The sequence below is a fragment of the Tyto alba genome, unplaced genomic scaffold (genome assembly GCF_018691265.1).
Source record: "Tyto alba isolate M040663 unplaced genomic scaffold, T.alba_DEE_v4.0 Super-Scaffold_39, whole genome shotgun sequence".
NCBI lineage: Eukaryota > Metazoa > Chordata > Aves > Strigiformes > Tytonidae > Tyto > Tyto alba.
Genome location: NW_024881314.1, coordinates 8,592,191 through 8,618,709, shown reverse-complemented (window position 1 = coordinate 8,618,709; position 26,519 = coordinate 8,592,191). Strand labels below are relative to the sequence as shown.

At 61.7% G+C, this 26,519-nt stretch overlaps 2 protein-coding genes across 6 annotated transcripts; one reads left to right on the top strand and one right to left on the bottom strand.

The window, feature by feature from the left end:
* Positions 1 to 1,324: 1,324 nt before the first annotated feature.
* On the top strand, positions 1,325 to 23,437 carry RHBDF2 (rhomboid 5 homolog 2). 4 transcript variants are annotated; one of them, XM_042802664.1, is made up of 19 exons: positions 1,325 to 1,432; positions 11,658 to 11,806; positions 14,093 to 14,239; positions 14,357 to 14,481; positions 15,044 to 15,236; positions 15,308 to 15,520; positions 16,073 to 16,198; positions 16,578 to 16,711; positions 16,980 to 17,192; positions 17,340 to 17,451; positions 17,862 to 17,936; positions 18,354 to 18,515; positions 18,659 to 18,759; positions 19,221 to 19,347; positions 19,451 to 19,545; positions 19,794 to 19,869; positions 20,310 to 20,410; positions 20,665 to 20,818; positions 21,493 to 23,437. In XM_042802664.1, the coding sequence occupies exons 3-19, from the start codon at positions 14,117 to 14,119 to the stop codon at positions 21,910 to 21,912; spliced, it is 2,550 nt and encodes an 849-aa protein (XP_042658598.1). In that variant the 5' UTR covers positions 1,325 to 1,432; positions 11,658 to 11,806; positions 14,093 to 14,116; the 3' UTR covers positions 21,913 to 23,437. The 4 variants fall into 4 exon arrangements, with proteins under 4 accessions (XP_042658598.1, XP_042658600.1, XP_042658599.1 ...); XM_042802666.1 differs by having other exon boundaries at positions 1,334 to 1,432; positions 11,683 to 11,806; XM_042802665.1 differs by having other exon boundaries at positions 1,334 to 1,432; positions 11,679 to 11,806.
* On the bottom strand, positions 15,725 to 26,485 carry AANAT (aralkylamine N-acetyltransferase). 2 transcript variants are annotated; one of them, XR_006166294.1, is made up of 4 exons: positions 26,211 to 26,485; positions 25,241 to 25,395; positions 24,286 to 24,846; positions 15,725 to 15,735 (listed from the first exon to the last, which is right to left on the bottom strand). XR_006166294.1 is itself a non-coding variant. In XM_033002230.2 (3 exons), the coding sequence occupies exons 1-3, from the start codon at positions 26,365 to 26,367 to the stop codon at positions 24,541 to 24,543; spliced, it is 618 nt and encodes a 205-aa protein (XP_032858121.1). In that variant the 5' UTR covers positions 26,368 to 26,485; the 3' UTR covers positions 23,880 to 24,540. The 2 variants fall into 2 exon arrangements, 1 of the variants encoding a protein (XP_032858121.1); XM_033002230.2 differs by lacking the exon at positions 15,725 to 15,735 and having other exon boundaries at positions 23,880 to 24,846.
* Between the last annotated feature and the right edge of the window lie 34 nt (positions 26,486 to 26,519).

Here is a 26,519-nt window from a genome sequence, read left to right as displayed (position 1 = left end):
TGCCCAGTCCTCATAGTGCCCAATCCTAATAGTGAATGGTCCTAATAGTGCCCAGTCCTAATAGTGCCCAGTCCTCATAGTGCCCAATCCTAATAGTGACTGGTCCTAATAGTGCCCAGTCATAATAGTGACTAGTCCTGATAGTGACCAGTCCTGATGGAGACTGGTTCTAATAGTGACCAGACCTAATAATGACCAGTCCTAGCAGTGCCCAGTCCTAATACTGCCCAGTCCTAATAGTGACTGGTCCTAATAGTGACTGGTCCTCATAGTGCCCGATCCTAATAGTGACTGGTCCTAATAGTGCCCAGTCATAATAGTGACCAGTCCTGATAGTGACCAGTCCTGATGGTGACTGGTTCTAATAGTGACCAGACCTAATAATGACCAGTCCTAGCAGTGCCCAGTCCTAATACTGCCCAGTCCTAATAGTGACTGGTCCTAATAGTGACTGGTCCTCATAGTGCCCAGTCCTAATAGTGAATGGTCCTAATACTGCCCAGTCTTAATACTGCCCGATCCTAATAGTGACCGGTCCTAATAGTGCCCAGTCATAATAGTAACCAGTCCTGATGGTGACTGGTCCTAATAATGACCAGTCCTAATAATGACCAGTCCTAGCAGTGCCCAGTCCTGATACTGCCCAGTCCTAATAGTGACTGGTCCTAATAGTGCCCAGTCATAATAGTGCCCAGTCCTCATAGTGCCCGATCCTAATAGTGAATGGTCCTAATACTGCCCAGTCCTGATAGTGACCAGTCCTGATGGTATCTGACAGAGCCTGGTTGTAACACTGACCAGCCCTAATAGTGACCAGTCCTGATGGTGACTGGTTCTAATAGTGACCAGTCCTGATAATGACCAGTCCTAGCAGTGCCCAGTCCTGATACTGCCCAGTCCTAATAGTGACTGGTCCTCATAGTGCCCAATCCTAATAGTGAATGGTCCTAATAGTGCCCAGTCTTAATACTGCCCGATCCTAATAGTGACCGGTCCTAATAGTGCCCAGTCATAATAGTGACCAGCCCTGATGGTGACTGGTTCTAATAGTGACCAGTCCTGTTAATGACCAGTCCTAGCAGTGCCCAGTCCTGATACTGCCCAGTCCTAATAGTGCCCGGCCCCCGGTGCCCCGGGGCAGCGGGCCGGGGGCGGCCGCAGGGGCTCAGCCCCCGCCCCGCGCAGGCCGGCGGCTCCCGTGGCCGCGGGGGGTGGGTGCGCGGCCGGCGGGGCGGGGCCCGCGGGAGCACCCACGCGTGACGCCGTGGGCGGGCGTGCAGCGGGGCGGGGCCCCGGAGGGGGAGACCACGCCCCCGACCGGTTCCGCCCACCCGCGAGGCCCCGCCCGGCCCAGGTGGAGGCGGCGGCGAGCGGCGGCCGGTGCCGGTGGGACCGGGACCGGGACCAGAACTGGGGCTGGGGTCGCGCCGAGGTGAGCGGGGCTGAGGGTGGGAGCGGAGCGGGGGGGCGGGTGTCCCGGCGTTCCTCCGCGCCGCTTCTCTTCGTGACCGCCCGGTTTGTTGCTGCTTTGTGACCGGGCTGCGTCCCGCCAGCTTCCTCCTCCGCCCCGCGACTCCCGCCCCGGCCCGGCCCGGCCCGGCCCGGCCCGGCCCGGCTCGCTCTACCGGCCCCGCCGGGGGTGGGTGCCTGCCCCTGCCCCGCCCCCCCCCCCCCCCGCCCAGGGACCCTTTGGCGGGGCGGGGCGGATCCCCCTGCCCGGGCTGCGGCCGTGCCCCTCACCCTTCCCGGCGCCCCTGGGGCGGGCAGCCCGGATGGACGGCGGAGACACCCTCCTCTTCCTCCTCTTTATCACGGGGGGAAGTGGGTGCGTGTCCCGGCGGGGTGACCCGGCCGTGTGCCCCGGGCGGAGGGGAAACCGCGGGGCGGGGGGGGGGGGGGGCTCTGCCCGCTCCCCTGCCCGGGCCGGGGAGGAAAGCTCTAACCTACTTTCTGGAGCCAATGGCCCTATAAACAAGTGGGTGTACGGTTTTGTTTTTTGTTTTGTGGGTTTTCCCCTTCCCAGGCGAGCGGGGCTGCCCTTCCGAAGCGGCACACGAAAGGTTCGCCGGGGCCCCCTGCCCACTCCCACTCTGCCCACGAGCATCGTCCTCCCCTCCCGCCGATGCCGGGGCTTTGTTGCTCTTGTTGGTTTGAGGTTTGGTTTAAAAGCTCTGGCACGCTCACATGTGCTGCCTGAAGTGTCGAGTGCTGCCACCAGCCCCTTGCAAACAAACAAAACCCTTTGAGATCAGAACGGTCCCGTCGTCCTGTACCCACGTGTGCATCCCACAGGTAGCAGAGGGATGCCAGGTGTGCGTGGTTTAGCCAGTTGGTCTTTTGCTGGTGGCTCTCAGAGGTTTTGGGGCAGAGGGATAAGGCTGAGCTTTAGTCGGGTCCTGTCCTGCCTTGCTGCCAGCCCAGCAGGACCAGGCAGAAGCCTTTCCCTCCAGGCTTGCCTACAGCCTGATTGTGGTGCCCACAGTGGTGTGAGACCCTGCAGCTCTCTCTCAGCTCCCCATGCCCACGTTCTGCAGGGAGCAGGGGACCTGAGAGGCTGCATTGTCACCGCCGGGTCCCTGTGGCAAGAGGAAGTGCCTGCCCTCTTCCCCAGCGCGGCGTCATCCTTCCAGCTGTGAGGCCGCGGGGAGTCGGGACGTTCTCCTGCCTGTGTGCACCCAGATCCTGGACAGTCGCTCCTGGGGATTTCTAGGGTGAGCTCATCATATCGCCTCTGTCCCGGGCTCGCAGCATATCAGCCCAGTTGGAGAGCTGGGGAGCACACCCCACCACTGTGCCATGGCTGTCCTGAGCGAGGGAAGGCTGCTCAGCTCTGTTTGCTCTGTCGTGCCCTCTGAAGGAGTCGTCCTTTGGCTCCCGCCTGTTTCCCAAGTGGCAGATAACCAATTTAGAAATGTCTCACCTCTGAAATGAGCTGGTGGGTTCAACTGCAGCCATGCCCAGTAGAAACCAGAGCTGCCCCTGCCTGCTCTACCCCAGCCCTGCTGGCTTCACATGTGGCTCCCCGGCTGCTGCGCCTGAGCTCCTTGGCAATTAGCGGGGTGATCAACACCTATTGCTGCTCACTCATTTGGAAGGCAGCGCCTGCCTGGTTTGCTCCTGTTTGCTTGGTGACCAAAGGAAGCCTTGGTAGGCACCCCGCTTCCCTTGGCTGGGGGGGGGGGGGGTGTTTCTCTGTCATCGCTGCAGCTGCGCTGGAAACTGCACCTGAAGGTGCTGCGAGCCCCGGGGTGAGAAAGGGTAAACCACAGTGTGGGGGAGGGGGGTTCAATGCCGAAACAGCCACCGTGGTACAAATTCTGCAAGAGGGGGGCTGAGTCTGGTGTCGCTCTCAGATGCACGTGCGAGCGCGATGGGAGAGAGCGGCATTGCCGGAGCGGGGATGCCGGCAGGAGGAACAAAGGATGCCAGCTGGGGATGGGGAGCAGCTTGGGTGATGGGGATGCGGAGCACCAGGGTGTGAATCTGGAGGGGAAGGGGGCTGGCTGTGTTGTCTGCCTTCGGTGTGTGGGGGGGTAGTGGGGGTCTGCACTCCTTAGGATGCACTGGGGGAGCTGGGGAATTCAGGTGGCGTTTGGCTGCGCTGGGCTGAGACGAGCACGTGGTCTGTGTTTTGTCCTTTGATGCTGTTCCCATTTAACTCTTACAGTGAAGCTGGGGGATTCCCCCAAATAAATCCTTATTCCTTCCCTTAGGTTGTTGATCTTGATCTGAAAACAATGCTCGGGATGAGCTTGGAGTCAAAACAGTGCTCGTTGCCAAAGAAAGTGGGGGGCGAGTGATGGAGAACCGGCCGAGGTGGGGAGAGTGGAGTGGTGGGAGCCCTGGTCCCACGTCCTAAAGCATCCGTGGCAACGTGCCACACTCTGCAAGGAGAGGGCTTGTCCTTCTCCCGCTGTCCCTTGTCTGCTGTGCCCCAGGCTGGCACCGGGCTCCCAAGACATTTCCACGTTTCCCACGGGCACTGGAAGCCCTGTGGGGACCTGAACCTGGAGGAGTGAGCATGGGCTGGGTGCTGGCAGGGGCTCTGAACCGAAGGTGTCAATTAATGAATGCCAAAACCTAATTACTTAAATCTATACGAGCCCAGAAGTGATGGGATAATAAACTCTTCCCTTCCTGAAGAGCTTTTTATCTAATGACTGCTGGTCCTCACTGTCCTGCCCAGCCAGGAGATGTTGGACATGATGAGAGCCTGGTGGGGACGGGCACGATCCCTTTTAATTACGAGCTGTGGTTGTTTGGGAGCGTGTGGTGCTTTGGGTTATGGTCGTTTCCTGGCACCTGAGTGTGCACTGAAAGCTGTGCACGTGCTTGCGAGTATGGAAGAAACCCTTGGCGCTGGTGGCCTTTTTCTCACTTAATCCCAGTTTCTTAAAAACCACGAAGTGGTTGGTTGGTGGTTGCTCTCTTAATGAGGCATTTGGGGTGGGGAATAGACCCGGGGAGGATGCCTTGGGGAAGGTCCACGTGCTGAGTGGCCCCGGGACCAACCCTGCCCTCTTCTTGGCCACTGCAGAGGCCCCCAGTGTCCCCCTCGTCCTCGGGGACCTGCAGCCCGAGGGCCAGCATTGCGGGGTGCTACTCATGTTCACAGGGCAGGGACAACCCCCAACGAATTATTTTGAGAGGGCAGGGGGGCAGCCTGCACCCCTTGTGGAAATCAAATATTTATGGGGTTTGCATGTGAGGGCTTCCCCCCTCCTCCCTCATCTTCCAATAAGTTAAATCTGGGGGAGTTGTACGGCCTTTGATAAAGTCCTTACAAGCTGCCCAGGGAAGAGACCAGCTTCCCGCTTGCCAGGGCAGCGGAGGGGTGGGAAGGCAGGGAGTCTTACCGTATTCAGTGCCTCAGTTTCCCCACCTATGAAATGCCACAAATGAGTCAGAAAGCGTGAAGGTCTCCTGTGAAACCCACTGCTTATCACCTCAAGGTGAGTTTGAGCAGCTACCGGTGCAGGGTTTGCCGCTGTGGCTATACCCTGAGAGGGGGGGAACGTGGGTGCAAACCAACTCTCTCGACACCCGTGGTGCAGGAGGCTGTGGTGGGGCACAGGGCAGGGGTGGGGAGCAGGGTGAGTGCCCAGTGATGCTCCTCAGCTTTTTCCCAGGCTGCTGCCATTGGATGGGAGGGAGAAATCAGCCAGTGCCGGGGGGACGTGGTCTCTGTGCTGGATGTCCAGCCCTGCATGGCCGGTCACTCCTCGGTGGGATGCACCTGCCCTCTGCTCCCATCCTGGGGGCTGCTGTGTGCCCAGCCATCCCCCCCATCTGCAGGCACCTTTTTGGGGTGCTGTAGCACTCAGGGCAAAGGGCCTTTCCTTCTAGCAGTCTGTGGGTTTGTTGTTTGTTTTCTATTTGAATTGCCTTTTGCTGAAAAATAATAAATCCTGGTGAATTCACCTGGCCTGACAGCCCTGCTCGGGGCAGGGGAGATGTGGCTGGTGCCCCCCGAGATGCCCAAAGTGCCAGTGCCGGCCTTCGCTCCCCGTGCGTCATGCAGCAGCTTGTGCCGGGGATTTGACGTGCTTATCCCCGTAATTCGCCGGCTTGCAGGAACGCCGGGGCAGGGCTGGGAGTGACCTGTCGTTGCGTGTAAGCCCGAAGGCTGCACGCCATGCTCCTGGGCAGCCGGGGCGAATCCCCGATGCCCGGCGTTGGCGTGTCCTGCCCTTTCTTCAGCTCCTCCACGGCGTGAGCAGGGAAGTCTTGCCGGGACCAGCACCGCGCTGCTGGCGTCAGGCTTTTCCAGGGGTGATGGCATAACCAGGGTGAAGTTGGCTCACGCAGGTGGTGGTTTAACCCAGTCCAAGCGCTCCTGGGGAAGACGTGGAGACTGCTCCTTAAAAATCAGCATCGCCAGCTTTCTGCAGTGAGCTGTGTGGCTTCCCTGTGAGCGCAGCACCCCTGGGGTGGGATGGGCAGGCAGGAGGAGGATGAGGATGGTGGGGGAGACCGAGAGGCTGCAAAGTGCATCGCTGGCACGGATCCACGGCGATGCTGCGGTGGGGAGGGGAGCATCACGCGGTTTCCGTAGGCACTGGAGAGCGTAGGATCCCCAGTGCCGGGCTTGCGCGGCGTTGGGTGGGGATGAGCTGTTCCCGGTCAGGCTTTCCTCTGCGGGGTGCGACCCTGGGTGCTCCTGGCCTCGGGGCAATCGGGACTGAAGGGAATGAGGCCGAGGAGTGGCCCATGTTTGGCTGCTGGTGTTTGGGAGGAGGGAGGTGGGCAGGGAGCACCGGGGCCAGGGGAGCACTGAAGCTTAATGGGGTATCTGAGGGGCACCCGCTGCTAGAGGAGGTGCCACCTTCATCCACGGCACAAAGGGACGCCACAAAGTCCTTGTCCCCTCTCCTCAGGGAGCTCCTGGCCCCAGGGGGGATTGAAGGAGGCTGCTGGTGTCTACCCAGGCCTCTCCCTTTGCACAGGGGGGGGCGGTGGGGAGAGCAGCCGCATTGTACAAGCCTTGAAGTGGCTGCGTTGAGATAAGGAGCCTGTTCCCAGAGATAGGGGCTCGTCCTGCTGCCAGCCTGGGGCTCATCTTGTGCCTGGGATGAGCCAAATTTGTACATGGGGCTGAGCACCAAATCCCACACGGTGTGGGGGTGCTCAGAGCTCACAGCAAGGGGACCCTCTGCAAATACGGGGTGTTTTGCCCACCCTGGTGCTGCTCTGCGTGGCTCGGTGCTCTCGGAAACAGGCAGCGGGGGATTGGGGAAGTCTGCAAATCTGACCTGAGCCCTCATGCCAGAAGTTGCTGTCGAAATGAGCGTTTTGCAGAAGAACCAGAGGAAGAAATGTACCCCCGCATCCCCATTGTCCTCTCGCACCAAGAATTTTGCTTTGAAGAGGGAAGTGAGAATGAACTCAGTAACAACCTATGGCATGGGGGTCACAGGCAGATGGCCTGCAGGCAGGCTGCTCCTCTTGCCTCAGGTAAATAACGACCCGGGACCCCTCATCCCCTCCCAGAAGGTGCAACCGGGGCTGAAGCACTTGAACCATCATGCCCATGCACCCCCATCTTTTAACCAAGCTAACGAGGAATCAGAGTAGCTCTGAGTAATTACTCAGTTCTTTGATAAAACCAAGTTAAATCAATCTGGGTAGCCTGGGGAATCCGAGCGGTGCCTGGAAAAGAGCTTTCCTTGGGTCTGGAGTGCTGCAACCCTGCCTGCAGGGCTGCCAGGGAGCAGCCGACCCCTCTGCACATTCACCCACGGAGCTGCCCTTGCTTCCCTCACTGCTGGTGGAGACTTTTGACCTTTGCTCTTTCCGAAGTTGTTGGGGTGACTCAAAGCCACCACGTGCACGTTCCCCACTGGGCTTGGGCTCCAGCCTGAGGAAAGGGCCGGTGGGCTGGGGGTCCCCCTGCGCGGCCACGGCCCCTCCGGCAGCACCCACCGCCCCAGCCGGCACGTCTGGGCTGTGGGAAGCAGAGAGTGGGTTCGCACAGTGCCGCCTATTTGGGGTTATTCTGCTGTGGGGGTGCACAGACCCCCCCAGGAGGGGGGAGCAGGGAGGTGTGGGGTGGGTGGGGAGCGGCACAGAGGGAGTCTGGCTCACTGGGGCTCACTGCCCACCCCAGCGGGTCAGGAAACCTTTGGGTGCTGGTACTCGCTCTGCTGGGGCGGGGGGGGGTGTGTCATTGCACTGCTAAAAATTAATGAGGGTGGGAAGCAAGCTGTGGCTGGGATGCAGGAAATCCTCTGCGTGGCTCTTCCCACCCGCTCCCCGATCCCGCAGGTAAATCCATCCCTTTCCGTGCCGATACCGGCCGTGCCACCCAGGACTGCCGGAGAGACCAGGGCCACGCACGCTCCCGGCCAGCAAACCCTTGCTGCGGGGAAGCCCAGTACGTGGTGGTTACCTTGTGCGATGGTTCGAGCAGCCAGGCACCCCCCCCAGCATCCTTTCCCCGTGGGCAGGCAGGGCTCTGCCCGCTGCGCCTTTATCAGCAGCACCCAGCGCGGTCCCCCCGGCCGGCACGCTCCGTCTCCCCCGGTAGCTTTGCCTCCTCCCAGGGCGTGCCGCACACTCCAAGCTGGTCCGGGCTGAACAAACTCGCTGCGGTTTCCCAATGTCCTGCCCGACGTAGAAAATGGGAGAGGATTTCCTAATGGCAGCGTGGGGTGGGGGGGGGCCGAGGTGCGTGTCGGCTGCCTGCGTGTCCCGGGGGCTGGCTGGGCTCTCACCGCCCATCAAACATCCGTACCCCGTCTTGCTACCCCAGCAGCCGTGCTGGAGATGGGGATTAAAGCTCCTGAGGGTGCTGGTGCAGGAGGGGGCGGCTTAAAATACCCCCCTGAAACACAGCTGTCCTCTCTGAAAACTCAGAGTGAAATCCTGCAGGTTTGCTGACCGGTCCCGTTGCAGAGGGGTTGGCACATGTAGAAGATGGAGTTGTCTTTTCTGTGGTGGGGGAGAAAAAAAATAATCGATGTGATGTCACGGTGCTGAGGTGTGAAATGGCCATGCGTGGGCTTGGGGGATGTTTCTGTGGTGTGGGCATGGGGCTGTACAGGGACATTAAGTCTCTTGGGGACAGGAGGGTTCCTGCTGTGGTACCATAAAATGTCCTTTTTTTTAAAAAAAAAAAGCCTAAATACTCAAAGCACAAAAGATAAGCAGAGGTTGGGATGAGGGAGACAGCAGACAGAGCCTGGCTGCTCCTCAGCTTGGGGGTTGGTGCTGTCCAGGTCTCCCCATTTGAGTGGGTCCATGAGGGACTGAGACACACATCGGTCTGGGCTTTCTGAGAAGAAAGAAAAATATTAAGATACTTAGTTCCCCAAGTTCCCCATTCCAGAAGTATTTTTCCTTTTTTTTTTTTTTTTTTTTTGAATCCTATCTTTTCATTTCAAGAGCTGTTTGTGCTAGGCTGCTTCTCTCAGATCTGAAACTTGAGACTGGAAAATGGTAAAAAGCTTTTAGAAGGGGAGCAGAAGCAGGGGAAGGTGCTGGGCGGCCGCTCGGGGTCTTACACGCGGGTGCGAGGCCGCAGGGGCTCAATGCTTGGAGCGATTGGACTGACTGACTTTCCTATCCGGGGCTCTTAATAACCAGGAGCACCTTTTAACGGGGCTCCAGCCTGGAGAAAGGTCTTTAACGCGCTCATGAATCATTTATGGCAGCCGTTAGCGCGCAGCAGCAGCACGCTCTGCCTGATGGGCTCTTGGGTGCGAGCGTCCGCGATGGCTGTGGGGGTGTTTTGGGGGCTCCGCGGCATCGCCAACCCCTTTCTTGCTCCCCTACAGAGATGGAGAGGGAAGAGCAGGGGCTCAGGGTGATGGGGGTGATGGGTGCTCGGGTGCTCACGGGGGTCCCACTGCTGGCCCCGCGCCCTCGGGTGGCTCAGAGCTGCTTTCTCCTCCCACCTTAATTGCACCAGCCTGATGCACTTATATTCCAGCACCAGTAATGTTGTCTCCCTTCACACCAACAGGCTCAGGGAGAGCGATTCTGAGCCTCTATGCGCTCGCTGTGCGCTGCATACATCCCCCTCCAACCAGGGCTGCTCTGCAGGGTTGTCTCCGGTGCCTCGTACGACGGTTGTGCTTGGTTGTCCCCAGCTCTGCTCTGCAGGCTGCCTCTCGGCCTTGCTGGCGGTCCCTTTGCATTGCTCAGAGCATCCCAGTGTGTCCCATGGTGACACTTGGTACAAGCCACATCACTTTTTCCATCACCTTCTTCCTTGGGTGTGCTTTGTTGGGTCAGTGTCTGTCGTGATTCACCTCAGGGCTGGGAGCCAGCCCTGGTCACCCTCCCTGTGCCTTGCCTGGCTGAAAAGTAAAACCTCATCCCAGTTGCTCACCAGTGATCCCAACACATCTACCCTCTTGGGAGGGAATGGGGGCTTTACCCACCTGCTGCTGGGGCATGGGCCACTGCTGGATGCCAGGTTTTGGTGAGCTTCAGTGGACAAGAGAGCTTTGAGAGGGAAAATGGTGATGGTGGGGGATCTCTTCTTTGTATTGGCCAGACCAGGTTACCCCCTCCACCCCCCCTGCCCATTTATTGCTCCCCCACGGGTGATGGCAGCATCCCCAGTGCATTTTCTCTCTCCCTGGAGAGACACTGTGCTATCCTAGGACCCCTCTTTCAGCTGGAAGCACAGCTCCTACCAAGCTCAGCATGCACTCGTGGGTGCCAAGTCCCGTGTCCATCACCCCCCCGCTGCTGTCACCACCTTGTCCCCACAGCAGGGTGTTGGTGCAGCTGCCAGCTCAGCGTGTCGCCTCTCACTTCCCTTTCCTGTCCCTAAGGCAGAGCCACCACATCCACCCCGAGTGCCTGGGGACCGGGCTGAGGCTCTCCGGGGAGCCGGGCTGTGCCCTGAGCGTGAGTTTGCTGGGCAGAACACGGTGCTCCTGGTGGCATAGCCCTCCGTCCCGGGGCTGGGAGGGTGAAGGGGACAAAGGGGACCTGAAGGGCCGGGCTCGTGGCAGGTTTGGTCTGGATGGGGGTGCTGGCTGATCCCTTCACCTGCTGAGCGCATGGGGTGAGAGCGGTGCCAGTGCCGCCAGGGTCGGTGCCAGGGCCAAACATGTGGGGAGCTGGAAAATGCCTTCCCAGCACCGTCCCAGGGGGATTTTTCCAGCTGGCACAGGGTAAATCTTCTTATAGCTCAGGATCCGTGCTCGGGGGGTGGCTGCTGTCCCCAACCCATGTGGCCAAGGGGACTTCAGCCCTCAGGAGCTGCTCCCCTCCTCCTCCCTCTCTCTCAATGCCAAATATTGCATTAAGGCACAGAGCCGTGAAAACTGCTCCGGCTGCGTGGCATGACCGGGACGGCAGGTGCCCGCTGGGTTGTGCCAGCTCCCCCGGGATCTTGGGGGAGGTCGGGTCCATCCCTCCACCCACGCTGCGTGGGGAGCCCGTGGGGAGCGGGACCAGGCTTTTAAATGTGCTGCAAACCTCCTTCGCCAGGAAGCACAGAGGTCCTTTTCAAGGGCTGCCTGGGGTGTGGTGAGAGCGTTAGGGATGGGATTTCAGGCCAGGGGTGTAGAAGCAGGGGCATGCACCATGTCCTCTTGCACTTCCGAACGATGCAGTTCGGTTCCAATTTCTGTGCTTCTGGCTGCTTCAGGCCCTGCCACTGAGAGCTGTTCCTCAGGGGTGAGGGAAGATGAGGGTGCCTCAGGGCTCCCTCCGGCCCCGGTGCGTTCCCATCCCCAGCCCTCCAGAGCAGCTGGCATCTCGAGCTCATTGCTGGCTGCCCTGGGAGGAAAACAAACAACATCTCCAGCTCACCAGCGGGATGGAAAGTTTTGCTTGCTGGGGCTGGACCGCCCGGCTGGCGTTCTCCCAGCTTAGCAGCTATTAAATACCTCAGCAAGGCACTCGCTTTCCGTGCCCGCTCTCTGTGGGTGTCTCGCTTCCTGAGAGCTTTGCCTGGCAGGAGCAGGTGAAAAATCCTTGCCTGTCCTGTGTGGTTCCCCTGCCACGGAGCAAGGTGCGTCGCTGGAAACAGCGGCTTTTCCTCCTTGTGCCACTCTGTGCCAGCGGCTGGTCTGTGTCCCCGCTGTCCGGCCACTGGCAGCCCCAGGGCCCGGGGAGCACTGAGCTCAGCTCTCCCTCTGCCCGGGATGTTCCTGCAGGCCCTCGCTTGCTTTCCCATGCGTGGCTTCTCATTGCAGGCTTTCTTCTCCCCGGGCAAGGCAGGAGGAGTTTGGCCGTGCTCCGGGGCTTCAGTGCGTGAAGGACGGAGGAGGAGGAAGAAGAGGAAGGCTGCTGCAGGTGTTTGCTATCAAGACGTGCTGCACAGGATCCCTGCCATTCTTATGAGGTAGGGAGACCCCGGCGGGGACCAACACTGGGTGAGCCCCCAGGAGAAATCTGTGGGCTGGTTGTTCCCAGCTTTGGTGCTTAACGGCAGCGAGGGGTGAGGCAGCAGCTGAGCTGCCGGCAGCACCCAAGGGTGCTGCTTCGGTGCCTCTGGGGAGGAGGGGAGGCAGGCAGCGTGCCGGGATGCTGCCTGCAGTCACAGGCACTGCCCCCAGCAACATCTTGCCGGGTCCTTGTGGCGTTGGTGTGATGGCTGCCTTGCGCCTTCCCATCGGGATCCCACCATGAACTGATTTATTGCCGAGGTCGGAGAGGAGCGGGGCTACTTCAGGAACGAGGGCCCTGCCCTGCCACCAGCCAGGGCTGCTGGTGCCCCTCGACCGAGGGGCCTTAGTGAAGCCATCGCTCAGGTGGCATCTGGCATTCCCCCTGCCACACACGTGTCTTGTGTCTCCAGCATCTCGCCCCGTGCCTGCCCTGTGGTAGCCCAGCTAGCCCAGCAATGATTTTAAGCCGTGCAGGGGCAGGCAGGAGCAGCGGGCTGTCACCTGGCCCAGGAGCTGGCAGAGAGCAGTGACACTCTCTAGTGCCACCGGCTCCGGGCTCCCATGTCCCCAGGGAGCTGGTCCCATGGGGACCCCATGCTCCTAAAGCCAGGCTTTGCTTGTGGTGGGGTCTGAGGGGAGGGTCGTGCTTGGGACTCGGAATGCTGGGCGGGGGGGCACAGAAGCACCCCTGTGCTTGCCTCCTGCTGGGGCACGTGCTGCTGAGGGGGACCCCACTGCAGAAGGGGCTGAGGGGGTCTCGATCGCCCAGCTGACTGTTTGAGCACCCTTACCCGATGAGAGCAGAGCAGAGTATGAGGCCAGATGGCTGGGCTGGTTATGGGGGTCCTGGGCAGAGAGAGGAGCCAGGCCCATGGGTCGAGGTGGAGGTTTGCAGCCAGTGGCACTGTTGAACTCTGAGCTCCAACTTGGTGGTGGTGGGTGGCAGCAGAGGAGCCCCAGCAGACACCGGGTCCCCCCAGGGGACTCTGCCATCCCCCTCGGGTGGAGAGGGCCAGCTCCCATCTCCCTTTGTGAGCAGGTCCTGTGGGGATGCCGGTCCTGGTGGCCAGCTCTTGGCATCCTGCACGGGGTGAGCGTGGCAGATGGCACCATCCCCATGGCCATGGCTGTGGCGGGGGGGACAAGCGGTGCTTGTAAGACCAGTGTGAGTCCCCTGAGCACTGGCACGTGGCTGGCGGGGATGGGAAGAAGCCAGAGGGGGCTGTGACTCCCTTCAAGAGAGAGCCGTCGTAGCCCCTAGTAGGATCTGGGACTAACTCCCTCATGCTCAGATGGAATTACCTTTCCTGCGAGGTCCTGCCAAGTAGAGACAGACCCTCGGGAGGGGATTTCTCAAGGAATTAACCACCTCTTGGCTGTTAAGCTTCCCCCTCCCTGCCCGTGGTGCCGGGGAGGAGTCAGTCTCCCAGCCTGGCGTGTGCATGCACATGCCAGAGGGGAATGTCCCTCATCTCCCCTCCCACGGGGCACCCTGACACGTGGGGGGTCCCGGCTCCATGGCCAGAGGTGGCACAGGTTGCCCCATCCCCTCTCACTGCAGCAGGACCCGTCCCCCACGGGAGGGCTGTGGTGTAAATGGGGATGTGAATCAGGTGCATGCCCCCTGCTTGGCTGTGTCCCCTCCCTTTCCCACCCTGCACGGTCAAGGTGAGCTCTTTGTAGACCCCCCAGGAGCGCCTGCGATCCCCCCTCAGCTCCCTCACTGGGCTGAACCGTGGGTGCTGGTGCCCCCGTGTCCAAGAGCTGTGTCTGTGTGCCAGGGGCCCGGCCGGGGCTTGCAGGGATCCCTCCCACGTCTCCCATGCACATGCTGAGTTGGTCAGGCTCATCCTGACAGGGGTGTGAAACCCGGGTGTCCCACAGGCACGTGCTGGGGTGGCAGGGATGCTCTCACCCTATCGCTCCTGCCACCCCTCGCTCTGCTCCCAGCAGGTGGAGGGGAGGTGCTGCTGGTCCCAGTGGACTGGGAGCGAATGGGCAATGGAAGCCCTCCTGTCCACCCAAACCTGGGGAGGGGAGCAGGTTTTGGGGGCGCAGCGGCTGGGCTGATGGTGACGAGGTCTCAGCAGCATGGCCAGGGGCACAGGAGGCTGAGGCTGGTGAGATCCCACTGGTGAGGCCCCATCTCCCACTGGGACCCAGCCTTTCCCCACACACAAGCTCCTGGGGAGCTATTTCTTCCCCTTTGGCTGACTCCTTGCACCAACCCCCCCCTGCAGCCTGCCAACCCCCACCAGCCCGAGATGTCAGGCAACAAGAACGGGGGCAGCCACTCCAGCAGCAGCCGCCTGCAGAGCAAGAAGCCCCCCAACCTCTCCATCATCATCCCCCCACGCGAGGCGGAGGAGGATGGCGCCCGCAAGGAGGTGAGCAACGGGGAGCTGCATCCATCCCACACTGGCCTTGGGGGGGGGGGGGGCTGCCGTGTCCCAGAGATCCCCCCCCATGCCATCCTGTCCCTAACTCTCTGCTCTGCTTTTCAGCCCTCCAAAGTCCCCATCTACCGCAAGAGCAAGAGCCTGCAGGAGCCCCGCTCGAAAGGATGCGACAGCTCGGAGCGGCAGCCCGGCTTCCGCCGGCAAACTTCCCTGTCCCAGAGCATCCGCAAGTGAGGGCTGGGGAGCGGCAGCGTGAGGGCAGGGTGGGCTCTGGCAGCGGCTGGGTCGCCGGAGGGGTTGTGGCTGTGGGTGCCAGCAGAGGACTTGGGATGGGGATGGAGAGTCGCAGCTCAGAAGGGAACGCCTTGGAGGGTTTCGTGCAGCTCTGCTTTGACTCGCTGGTGTCTGCCTGGGGATAGTCCTGCAGCAGAACTGGTTGGTGCTGATTCACACCGTTGTTTGGCACATTGGGGAAGTTTATCAGCCCTGTTTCCATAGGGCCTTCACAAGCACCTTGAGCTGGACGTCTGCTGCAGCCCAGAGCTGATGTGCCATCCCGTGCAAGGTGCAACTCTCAATGGAGTTACCTCTCCAGAGAAACCCAAAGGCCGTCAACCCCTCTGCTGCACCTCTTCCCTTTCCCCTTCCCTGAGACCCGTAGCCAGGTCAAAACTGCTGAGCTGAGACACCCCCAACCCAAATCACCTGCTGGAGCGGATGGTCGGGTGGGGTGGTGGTACCCGGGTGGGGGGGGATCAGCTCGGGTGACAAGTGTGCCCGTCATGTGTCCAGGGGCACAGCGCAATGGTTTGGCGTCAGTAGCGACTGGGAGGGCAAGCGGCAGCAATGGCAACGCAAGAGCTTGCAGCACTGCAGCATGAGATACGGCAGGCTGAAGCCTGCCTATCGCGACATGGAGCTGCCCAGCCAGGAGGTGCCCTCCTTCCAAGGCACGGAGTCGCCCAAGCCCGCCAAGATGCCCAAGGTAGAGCTCAGGGTGTGGGGTCCGGTCCCCCGCTTTGCTCTCCCAGCACCGACACCTCTTCCCTCCCCCAGATCGTGGACCCGCTGGCCAGGGGCCGTCCCTTCCGCCATCCCGAAGAGACCGACCGTCCCCACACACCCCACCACGTCCTGCCCCCGCTCACCCCCGGCGTCGTCTCCTTGGCGTCCTTCAACAGCATCCGCTCCGGCTACGGCCGCCTGCCACGCAGGAAGAGGGAGTCCGTGGCCCACATGAGCTTCAAGGCAGCCGCTGCCCTTCTCCGCGTGAGTTTTGGGGAGCTGGGGGATGCCGTCAGCTTCCTGACCAGTGTTTCAGCTCTGTCCCTCGCCCGTCTTCTTTGCTTCTTGGCTTTTTGCTTTGCACAGAGATCGCTGTCTCTCCAGGGTGGGTTTGAGGTGGAAGGTTGGTGGGATTTAACTTGAGCTCTGCTTAAAAAGAGAAGTTTTGGTGAAAACTGGACATCCCTAGAAAAAAGTGGCTTCTGGGTTTCACTGCTGAGGAGCCAGGAAGCTTCTCCAGGAGCTTTCTAGCCCATGGGCAAGCCTTGGGGACAGGTTTGTGGAACTGAGACCAAATGGGATTCGGAGTTCATTTGTCATGCTAACATGGTCATGGTCCAGCACTGGCTGTGAGGAGCTAAAGGCAACATCTGCTGCCTGCTCCTGCCTGCCCTTCCCACGTGGCGGGATAAGGTGGTTGGTTGGGATTTAATCCTTGCCACTCGGCTTTGGCGAGGGAAGCTACGAGAAACCCTCAGTGCTGCAGAAACTGGGGGTCTTCTGGTTGCTTACCCTCATTTGCTTCCCATGCCAAAGGGACGCTCTGTCCTGGAGCCACTGACTGCCAAGCAGAGGAGCAAGAGGAGCTTCATGTACCCCAGCTTCATGGACGAGGACATGGTGGATGCTGTGGATACCCTGGACTCATCCTTCTTCAGTAAGGCAAGTGCTGTTCCATGCTGGCTGCCGGAGCTGGGGGGGGGTCCCGGTGCCCCTGCCCAGGGGTTGGATGTGGAATGGGGCTCTGACAGGGACCCCCGTGTCGGTGCTTCACCCTGCCTGGGAGCAGGGACGTGGGTGGCCACTGTGCCCAGTGCTGCAGAGCCCCGGGCTCAGTGATGCTCCTTGGGGGTGGTGGGAAGCGATGCCGCCATCCTGGGCGTGTTTCACACTCTGTGACGTGCAGGTAATGGGCTGTCAGTGGGGATCCCCCCTCCCCAGGCTTTGGAGCTGGGCTGCCCCGGTGACGGGCACGCTCAGGCAGAGGGAGGCTTCTCACCCGTCGCACGTGTCCAAAAACACGTCTCTGTCCTCCCTCCAGATGGATATGCACGATGAGACATACTCCATGCCTGATGATGTCTTCGAGTCGCCGCCTCTGTCAGCCACGTATTTACGCATGCACCCGGCGGGGGAGGATGCCAGGGTGTCCCCCGAGGTGGAGCAGCCCACCCCGTGAGTACCAGCTCTCGGCCAGTGCTGCCCCCGAGGCCGCCCAGGTCTCCTGCCACGGTCAGGACGATGTCCCTCGCCATCCCTGCTGCGGGGCACTGGGCACTTTTGGCATGCTCCTAGGAGGACGAAGCCAAGACGTGCCCCGAGCCCTCATCCCAGGCATCCTCCGGCCTTCCCCAGCTCTGAGCTGTGGCCATGGGGTTGCACGTGAGGAATTTCTCAGCTGGCCCCTTTCGGCAGGCGTGATGGGTTTCTCCTCTCTCTGCAGGCAGGAGGGTGTCCGGCTCACTTCGGCCCCCGCGGGCGCCGGCCCGGCTCCCCGGCGAGGCAGGCGCATCGCTTCCAAAGTGAAGCACTTTGCCTTCGACCGCAAGAAACGCTACTACGGGCTGGGGGTGGTGGGGAAGTGGCTGAACAGGACGTACCGCCGCAGCCTGAGCAGCATCGTGCAGTCGCAGCTGGAGATCACCGACAGCCACCGGTGAGGGGGGACCGATGGGACGGGGATGGGCACGGGGCTCCTCAGATGTAACTCAGATGCATGCGCCCCTCAATGCTTGGGGGACTGCAGCATCCCTTTGCCCAGCCATCCTTGAGCGGCTCAGATTTTGGGTCCTTTCCTCCACAGGCCATATTTCACATACTGGATCACCTTTGTCCACATCCTCATCACCTTGCTGGTCATCGGCACCTACGGCATCGCCCCCATCGGCTTCACCCAGCATGTGACAACAGAGTTAGTAAGTTTAAGAGCTGCTGGCTGGGGCCGTCCCCTTCCAGCCTCTCTGGTGACATGTCTGGCTCTGAAATGGCAACCAGCCAGCTGCCGAGGAAATCAGGGCTGGTGTCTGGGGGATCGACACCTTGGAGGGGCTAATCCTGTGAACCTGCAGCCAGCTGCGTTGCTCCCCTGGCACCCGGGCTGCAGAGAAGAGCAGGCATCCATCTTCCTGGGGGGACAGTGACCACCAGTATCCTATGCTGTTGTGCTTCTTGCTGGGGCTGGGAGCATCTTGGGGTGCTCTTTGAGAGGCTCCATTAAATAACCAAGGCAGGGGGGTCCGTGTGTGCTGGACAAGCATGTTGCAAGTGGCAGGGGATGGGGCTGCACGCCAGGGGATGGGGAGCTGACCCTGGCCTGGCTCGGCAGGTGCTGAGGAACAAGGGTGTCTATGAGAGCGTCAAGTACATCCAGCAGGAAAACTTCTGGATCGGGCCCAGTTCGGTAAGAGCCCTGTCAGACCCCCAGCCCTCACCCCCCAACCTGAGGCTCTGCCCTCCACCAGCCTCTGCTCCCCCTGCCCTGAGCTGAGGAGGGTCCCTGGGTGCTCCTCTCCCCGGCGGGAGAGCTTGACCCCTCGTCCCAGCCTGCTGCCCCAGGCCCTCGGTGCCCCCATCCCTCTGGGACCTGCTGCCCGGTCCTGGGGGTTCAGCAGTGCTTCCCAGAGCTGCCACACCACGGTGGGATGGTCAGAAGGAACCCTGTCCCCCTGCCACCCGCCTTCACTGGGGTAACAGAGACGCAGGGCTATCGCCTGTGGGGACCCCCTGCCCCTACTGAGCTCTCCCCAGGGGCAGCTGGAAGGAGGGGAGGTGCGGGGGGGCCACAGAGTATCCCCCTGGACCGGCATCTCCCTCCCAGATCGACCTGATCCACCTGGGAGCCAAGTTCTCCCCCTGCATCCGGAAGGATCGGCAGGTGGAGCGGCTCATCCAGCGCGAGCGGGACCGGGAGCGTGGCTCCGGCTGCTGCGTCCAGAACGACAACTCGGGCTGCATCCAGACCCTGCCGCAGGACTGTTCGGTGCGTGCTGGGGCTCCCTGGGAGGAAAAGGGGGCGAGGGGGGGAAACCACCTCTGCCTTGCACGGCACCGGGGCAGGGTGCCTGCGGCGTCGGAGCGGTGCGTTTGCTGCCGCATCCTCGAGTCTCTCCATCCTCCCCGCAGGAGACACTGGCGACGTTCATCAAGTGGCCGGGCACCAACGCGCCGACCATGGGCTTGGGTGAGAAGAGGATATCGGGGGCCGTGTGTCACCAGGACCCCAGGTAGGAGTGGCGGCTGGGGGGGAGGCGGCGCGGTCACCCGGCTGTACACAGGGCACGGCAGAAGTGCTGCATGGGGCTGTGTTTCCAGCCTGGATGTCTCGAGTCCTCCAAGGGGCTTGGGGGTCTCTTACACACCGTAGGAGAGTGATAAGGGCGAGGGACGTGGTGGGGGTCTGTCCTAGGTGTAGGCAGCGATGGGTGACGCTGCTGTCTTGCGCTGGCCCCTGCCTGCCCTGCTCTGCTGGGATGGGCGATGCTGCGAGGGGGATCGGTGGGGTTTTCTGACAGATGTGAGCGCTGTGGGGGGGTTGTAGGGCGCCACAGGGCACGATCCTGCCCAAGCCAGGGAAAGGGGCAGGTCCCAGGGCTGTGTGCCTGCAGGGGTGGGGTTTGCTAGTCTGCAGGGAGGGATGTGTTGGAGGGGACCTGTCCTGACTGTCCCCCTCACCTCTTCCCACCAGGACGTGTGAGGAGCCGGCGTCCAACCCACCCCACGTGTGGCCAGATGACATCACGAAATGGCCAGTAAGAGCCCGGTGCCACCGCGAGCTGGGTAGCACCACGGTGACAGCCTCTGTGGGAGATGCAGTGGGTGCTGAGCCCGGGGAAGGGGGGGGGGGGGGGGGGGGGAGCTGCGGGGAGAGCCTGGGGCCGGACCCCTGACCACGGCTCCTCTCCCTCCTGCTCGTAGATCTGCACCTACGAGACCCAAACCAACCACACAGGCTTCACCCACATGGACTGCCAGATCAAGGGCAGGCCCTGCTGCATCGGCACCAAGGGCAGGTGGGTCGCAGCAATGGGGGCACCCGGCCCGGGCTCGCTCCCCGCTCTGCCCTGCTGCCTGTTGTCACTATCTCGGTGTCTGGAGCTGTGCGGGGTCGGGGGGGAGAGGGAGGTTACGGAGCCTCGGGGAGGGTGGGAAGCAGGGTGGCAGCAGGACCGACTGCCAGGAGCGGAGGGGGACGCTCAGGGGAGGGGGAATGGGGAGCGAGCCCTGCCCCGAGCGAGCCCGCTGCCTGCCCTCTGCCCAGCTGCGAGATCACGACGCGGGAGTACTGCGAGTTCATGCACGGCTACTTCCACGAAGAGGCAACGCTCTGCTCGCAGGTGAGTGGGGGACACCCCAAAAGGATTCCTACCAGGGACGGGACGGGGTTGGGATGGGTGGGAGTGGGGGGGATGTGGGGCGCGGGGACTTTTCCCAGCTGTTGGCCGGACTCCTCCTGCCGCTGTGTTGCCCGTCTTGCTGGTGTGGGGCGGGAGGAAACGTAGGGCTTGAGCCAGCCTCACCCAGGCAGCACCAGTGTCCGTGGGAAGGGCACATCCCAGGCAAGGAAGTGGCCCTTCAGCATCTCTGGGGGCATTGGGGATGCTCAGCTGCTCCCTCCCCAGCACCTGGGCAGCACGGGTGGCCCATACCGCCCAGGTTCCCCCCACAACTGACACGTGGCATTGTCACGCGTCCCTGTGACCCCTCCGTTGCTTACGGCGGCTCTGGGGTGTGGGCCGAGTTCCCGTCACCCCCCCAAACCCGCCTGCCTTTGCAGGTGCACTGCCTGGACGAGGTCTGTGGCCTCCTGCCCTTCCTCAACCCGGAGATCCCCGACCAGTTCTACCGCCTGTGGCTGTCCCTGTTCCTGCACGCTGGGTGAGCCACAGCCCCCCACACCCCCAGGGGTTGGGGGGGTGACTTGAGACCAGAGTATCCATTGGGACTGGTCCGTGATCCCCAAGGGGTTGGGAAAGAAGAGGGGAGGACACCCCCAAGCTACAGTGACACGTGCCGTCGGTGGAGGGTGTTTTGTAAGATGTCTCGTGCCGCGGGGCAGCGGGTGGGAGGGCTGAGCTGGGGGGCTCTGGCAGGGCAGGGGGGGGTCTCTAACACAGGGTGTCTCCCCCCAGCATCATCCACTGCCTGGTGTCGGTGACTTTCCAGATGACGGTGCTGAGGGACCTGGAGAAGCTGGCGGGCTGGCACCGCATCTCCATCATTTTCATCCTCAGCGGCATCACGGGCAATCTGGCCAGTGCCATCTTCCTGCCGTACAGGGCGGAGGTGAGGGCTGGGGGGGGGGGGGTCAGGGAAGGGGGGCTCTGCCCCTATCACCCCAAACCCAACCAGCTCCCCAGGGACCAGCCACCCTTCCCTATGCTTGTCCTGGCAGAGGTTTGGGGAGCGGGCTGCAGCACAGAGCTCTCATCCCCTGGCAGGTTTGCTGCAGGGGGGGCGGTGGTGGGAGGTTGGTGCCCCCGCAGTGGGGGGGGGGGGTGGGGTGTCTCTGCCCCACACATGGGGTTCACACATGCTGTGTGGGTCACGTGTCGCCACATGTTGGTGTGCGTGCAGGGAACCCGGGCGGGCAGATGGCTAATCTGCTGGCAGCAAAACCCTGCCGGGCTTTAAATGAGATCACACCGAGCGCCCTAATCCCCCCCGGGGGTGCGGATTGGGGGGGGGGGGGACAGGACGGACAGACAACTGTGGCCTGGGAGGGGGTGGTGCTGCCTGGCTGCTGAGTCACCAAAAGCACCGGCTCTACTGGAACAGCACCAGCGTTCTCCCCTCCTCTTCCTCCCGTGCCAGGGCTCCCACCGCTGAGCCCCACACCGGTGTGAGTGCAGCCCTCAGAGGGATGCGGGACCCAAATGTGTTTTTCCAGAGGAGGAAATGGTCCCTGGGAACATGGGGATGTGTCCAGGGTCTGGCCGTGACTTTCCCCATCCCCACAGGTGGGTCCTGCCGGGTCCCAGTTTGGCTTGCTGGCCTGCCTCTTTGTGGAGCTCTTCCAGAGCTGGCAAGTGCTGGAGAAACCCTGGAAAGCCTTCCTCAACCTCTTTGGCATCGTCCTCTTCCTCTTCATCTGCGGGCTCTTACCATGGATAGATAACATCGCTCACCTCTTCGGCTTCCTCAGCGGCCTTCTCCTCTCCTTCGCCTTCCTGCCCTACATCACCTTCGGCACGGTGGACAAGTACCGCAAGCGAGCCATGATCATCGTTTCCTTGCTGGTCTTCGTGGGGCTCTTCGCCTCGCTGGTGGTCTGGCTCTATGTCTACCCCGTGAACTGGCGCTGGGTGGAATATCTCACCTGCCTGCCTTTCACCAGCAAGTTCTGCGAGAAGTACGAGCTGGAGCAGGTCCTGCACTGACCCCGCCGGCGGGGACGGGGCTGGGAGAGGCACCGGCGGTGATGCTTCCCGTGGGGTGGGTCTTTACCGGCCCCCAGAAGACGGTGGCTCCTCTGGAATGGGACAGACCCTGGGCACGGCTTCATCCTTGGGGCTGGTGGGTTTGGGGTCACCCCTGTTAAATGCTGGGGATGCAGTGGGGAGCGGGGCTGGGGCCACCCTGCCTTGCTGCACCCCTTTGGGGCTGCCTCTTGGCACTGAAAAGCCATATCTGGTTTGGGGATCGATCCTGGCTGCTGCCTGCGTGGGGAAAGGGCCAAAGGAAGTGGGATTTTAGTGCGTCCTCAGCCAGGCTGGGTTCCCAGCCCCTGGGCAAGGAGCCTCGAAAACACCCGGGAACAAAGCTACTGAGGTCTTCTGCCTGCACCCCTGCCTGCCCAGGGCCCCATCGTGCCTCGGTGCCCTCGAGCACTGCAGCTCATACTGTGAACACAACCCCCTTTTTTTGCAGGGGCACTTCTTCTTTTGCCTGCAGTTCTTTAGGCTGAGGGTTTCCCCACTTTGAGCTCCCCAGGGCCTCTGCCATGACTCCAAGGTGTTCAGAGCTGAGCTTCAGAGGTGTTTCTCAGTCCAGCTCTCGCATCTGATGCTCCCCTGAGTCCATGGAAGGAGGCTTGTGCTTCCCCACCTGGGCTCCTCACTGGATGGAGAAGCAGGACTTGGCACTCGAGGGCTTCTTTTCCCCTTATTTCAGTGAAATTCCCTTTTCAGAAGCGGAGAAGTGGCGTGTACCGCATTCGTAGTGCCATGCTGGGAGGCAGGTGTGGAGAAAAACACCCTGAGGGGGCTTGTGTGGCTGCCCCAGAAGCTCACAGACCCCTCGGGAAGTGGTTGGTGCTCCCACCTTTCATTTCTGCCTCAAGTCCCTGCTGTTACCCCTTTCTCTTTTCCAAAGCCTAGAGTCCCAGATAACCCTCCCCACCTCAAACAGTGCTGGGCAGACGGAGAAGCGCAGGATGGGGCAGACGCCTTCCCCTTTCCGTACCCAAGGCTGCACGGCCCCCTGCCCCCAGCCCTGGGCAGCTGCTCCCCAGCATCTCCTCCTCCCTCCCGCCGGCCTCAGGCACAAAGGCAGGTCCTTCCCGGGGGCCGGGTGATTCCTCTGGGCTGGTTTGGACACAGGCTGGTGCTGGGCTGTCTCTCCCCTGATCTGTGTCGCTTTGGCACGGGTGGCTCTCGGTGCTGTTAAGTGGGGAAAAGTGTGAATCCCCCAGCTGGGATGAACTGGGATGAGTAATCAAGGGCTGGGAGCTTGGCTCCCTCTGTCCACAACCACTTTCCAGGTGACCCCAGGAGCTCTGTGGTACCTGCATCCCTCCCTGTATCCCTCCTTCCACCTCAGGCCAGTTTTCAGCCCCACTCTGTCCCTCTGGTGCTGCTCCAGCCAAAGACAGACACTTCACCTCATTTGTCTCTTTTTGATACTTTTTTTAAAAGCTGTGGGTTTTTTCCCCCCCTAATAAATTTCTACCTGTATTTAATGAGACGTACAAGGCTTGTCTGTTCCTGGGTGTGGGGACGTGGCACTTTTAGGGAGTTCTGGTTGTTTTGGTGATGGTTGATGTGTCAGGGAGAGGCAGAGATGGAAGTTCCAGGGGCTGGTACCCTGATGTGCAGGGCTGCACTGTCCCCTGGTACCCCTCAAAGCCCTCCCTGGGAGGGGGACAGGTCTTAAAAGGTCTCAAGCAGAAGGAGGAGCCGAAAGCCTGGAGCAAAAATCCCTGTGGAGCCTCCTGACCCTGCCCAAGGGCAGAGCCACCACCCCTGCCTCTATCCCACCCTTCATCCAATGACCCAGGGCTGGATTTGCCCCAACTCCCCCAACACTGAGATGCCCCAAGGGGTGTTGGATGTGAAGGCTGGTGCCTCCCCTCCGGCTGTCACAGTGAGGTGATGGTCAGAGCAGGGCAGGAACACACACAGACCGCTTAGAAAACTGCCTCCACAGCTTTATTTGCTCCTTCACAACAGCCCGAGGCATTTGCAGAAGGCTTGTCCTGGGCCAGTCTTGGGTCTGAGGGTGGGGGAGACTGGTTCGGACTGGTCCCCCAGGGAGGCTCTGCAGGGAGCAGCTCCGGGGGGGGTGTCGGGGGGCTGTTCAGGGAGGGCTTGGCCGTGGTGTGCTTCACTCGTGGTGTTGGTGTTGATGGTGGGAGGGGGGGCAGGGCTGGGGGCACAGGTACGGACGGGCTCTGCTGCGTGTCTCAGCAAGACGGGGCTGTGAGCACCCCTAAATCAGCGGAGCACACCCCCCCCCCCCAGCTGCTCCTAGGGCAAAGCCTTTCCCTCCCCAGGGGGCACAGGGCCCTGCAGCCCGTCCCGGCTTACTGGCACAGACCTGATGGGGAGGGGGGTGTCGGTGCTTCCAGGGGGGCCAGGCTGGAGATTCCTGTCCCCAGCCGGGCTGGCACGGGGCCGGGCTGATCTCCTGGCTGGAAGGCAGATGTGGCAGAGGGAGCAGCTGTAGCCAGGGAAGATGTATAACCGTGGAGGGGATGGAGAGGGGTCGCAGCCCCTTATCCCCCCCTCCCAACAACCTCTCTCCAGCCCCCCCCCACCCACCCCCGGCAGGGCTGGACCGGAGCGGGCTCAGCAGCCGCTGTTCCTGCGCATGAAGGCATGTCCCCGCACGGGATGCTGCATCTCGATGAAGGCCAGCTCCCCCACCGTCACCTCGCAGGGACCCAGCGCCTCGAAACCGCACTTCTGGTAGAAGGGCACGAGGAAATCTTCGCACATGAGCAGGGCGCGCCGGGCGAAGGGCAGGCACCGCAGGTACTGCAGGTACCGCCACATGAGGATGGAGCCCTTGCCCTGCTGCCGGAAGGTGCGGTGCACAGCCAGCACGTGGATGTGCACCGCCGTGCCCCGCGGCTTGTGCAGGGTCAGCGCTGCCTGCCGAGGGGGGAGCGGGGGGTTAGTGCGACCGGGGGGTCCCGTCCGGCGTGTGCCTGCCTTCCCCACCCCGATGAACCAGGGTCCACATCCTCCCCGCAAAGGGAAAAGGGTCCCGATGCCGTCCCCCCCTTCACCTCCCCCCATCACCCTTGGAGGCTTTTTAGTTTTAAAATTAATGTTGAGGGGAATTACTTGGCATATTTTTTTTAACAGCGTCGGTAAAATTAATTAATAAGAAAGTTCATTTCCACCAGAGCAGCCTTCTAGCAGTTAGTCTTGGGAGAAGGTTTGGTGAGTAGCCTCGGGGGCCTGGGGAGCTTCTCCTTGTCCCCAGGCTGTGGCAGGGTCTCTCCCAGGGCACAAGCTGGGAAGAACAGGGTCCGGCTCTTACCTGGCTGAGCCTCTCCTGGTCCCAGAGGGAGCCGATGATGAACGCCACGAGCCGCCCTTCCTCAAACCAGCCGAGGGAGAGCTCTGGGCACAGGTTCAGAAAGTGGCGGATCTCATCCAGGTGGAGGGGACAGTCCCCAGAGACAGATATAAAGGCTAGAGGGGGACAGTGGTGAGCACAGTGAGGGAGACTCAGGACACCCAGACCCAGAAAATCTCCCAGCACCGAGGTAGGGGAGGAAAGTGGGATGTGATGGGGAGAGATGGCATGTGTCCTGCTGCCTGCTTGGTCTAAAGGAGCTCTAAGGGATGTGGATGGCTCCAGGGAGGCAGCTCTGCTCCCCCAAAGGCAGCCCCCCACAGCCCAGGGACCAGCTCCCCGCTCTCATTGCTGATTCCAGAGCTACAGCAGTGGGTGCTGAGATGAGCCCTCCCTCCCAGCATCTCCTCGGCTGCCCTTGCCCTTTGGAGAGGAGGGGGAAATGGGCTGGGTGAGGCTGGGTGAGAGGAGCTGAGGGTGTCTGGGACAGAGGGGAGGGGGGAAGGTTGCTGGGTGTGCATCTCAAAGTGCCTCTGTGCAATAGGAGGCTGAGCATGGTGTCCTTCCTCCTACCTTCCCCCTGTCCTGTCTTCTTGCCTCTGGCAGGGCTGTTTGGGAGAGCTGCTCCCCACTCCCCCGGTCCCGCTCCGGGGTTGTATCCCACCATCCCCACCCCGGGAAGCTGGGTCAGCTGGGGGCCGTGGTTCTCCACCTCCTTAATCACAGCCTCCTGCACTTTGTTAGGGACCCCACAGTGGCCTGGCCACAAGTGACCGCCGCTGGGTCCCTCCCTCATCACCTGTGAGCACAGACGTGGGGGTTTTTCCACCACGGGTGTGCCCTCGAGGAGCACAAGGGACCAGCGAAGGAAAGGGACAGGTCATCTCCAGCCGACCCCACCGGTCAGGACCTCCCCGAGGCAGCCCCTCACCTTCCCGCTCGATCTCGAACACGCTGACGGCGTCCTCGGGGCTGAGGCAGCGAAACTCACTGGCGGGCAGCGTGTGGCGGCGCTGGCCCCCGGGCGAGCTCCGGGGGGACCTCAGGTGAACGGGCTTCAGGAAAGGCAACGCGCTGAGTGCCGACATCCTCCTCCTCCTGCCCACCCCTCCGTCTGTTCGGGGCAGCCTCTGCCAGCTCCTGGCCCCGGCAGCGTCACGGCACCTTTTAGCTCAGCCAATCTCCTCCAGCGCTCTTAGCTGCTGAAAATACCTGTTCATCACACATAGGATTAGGCTGC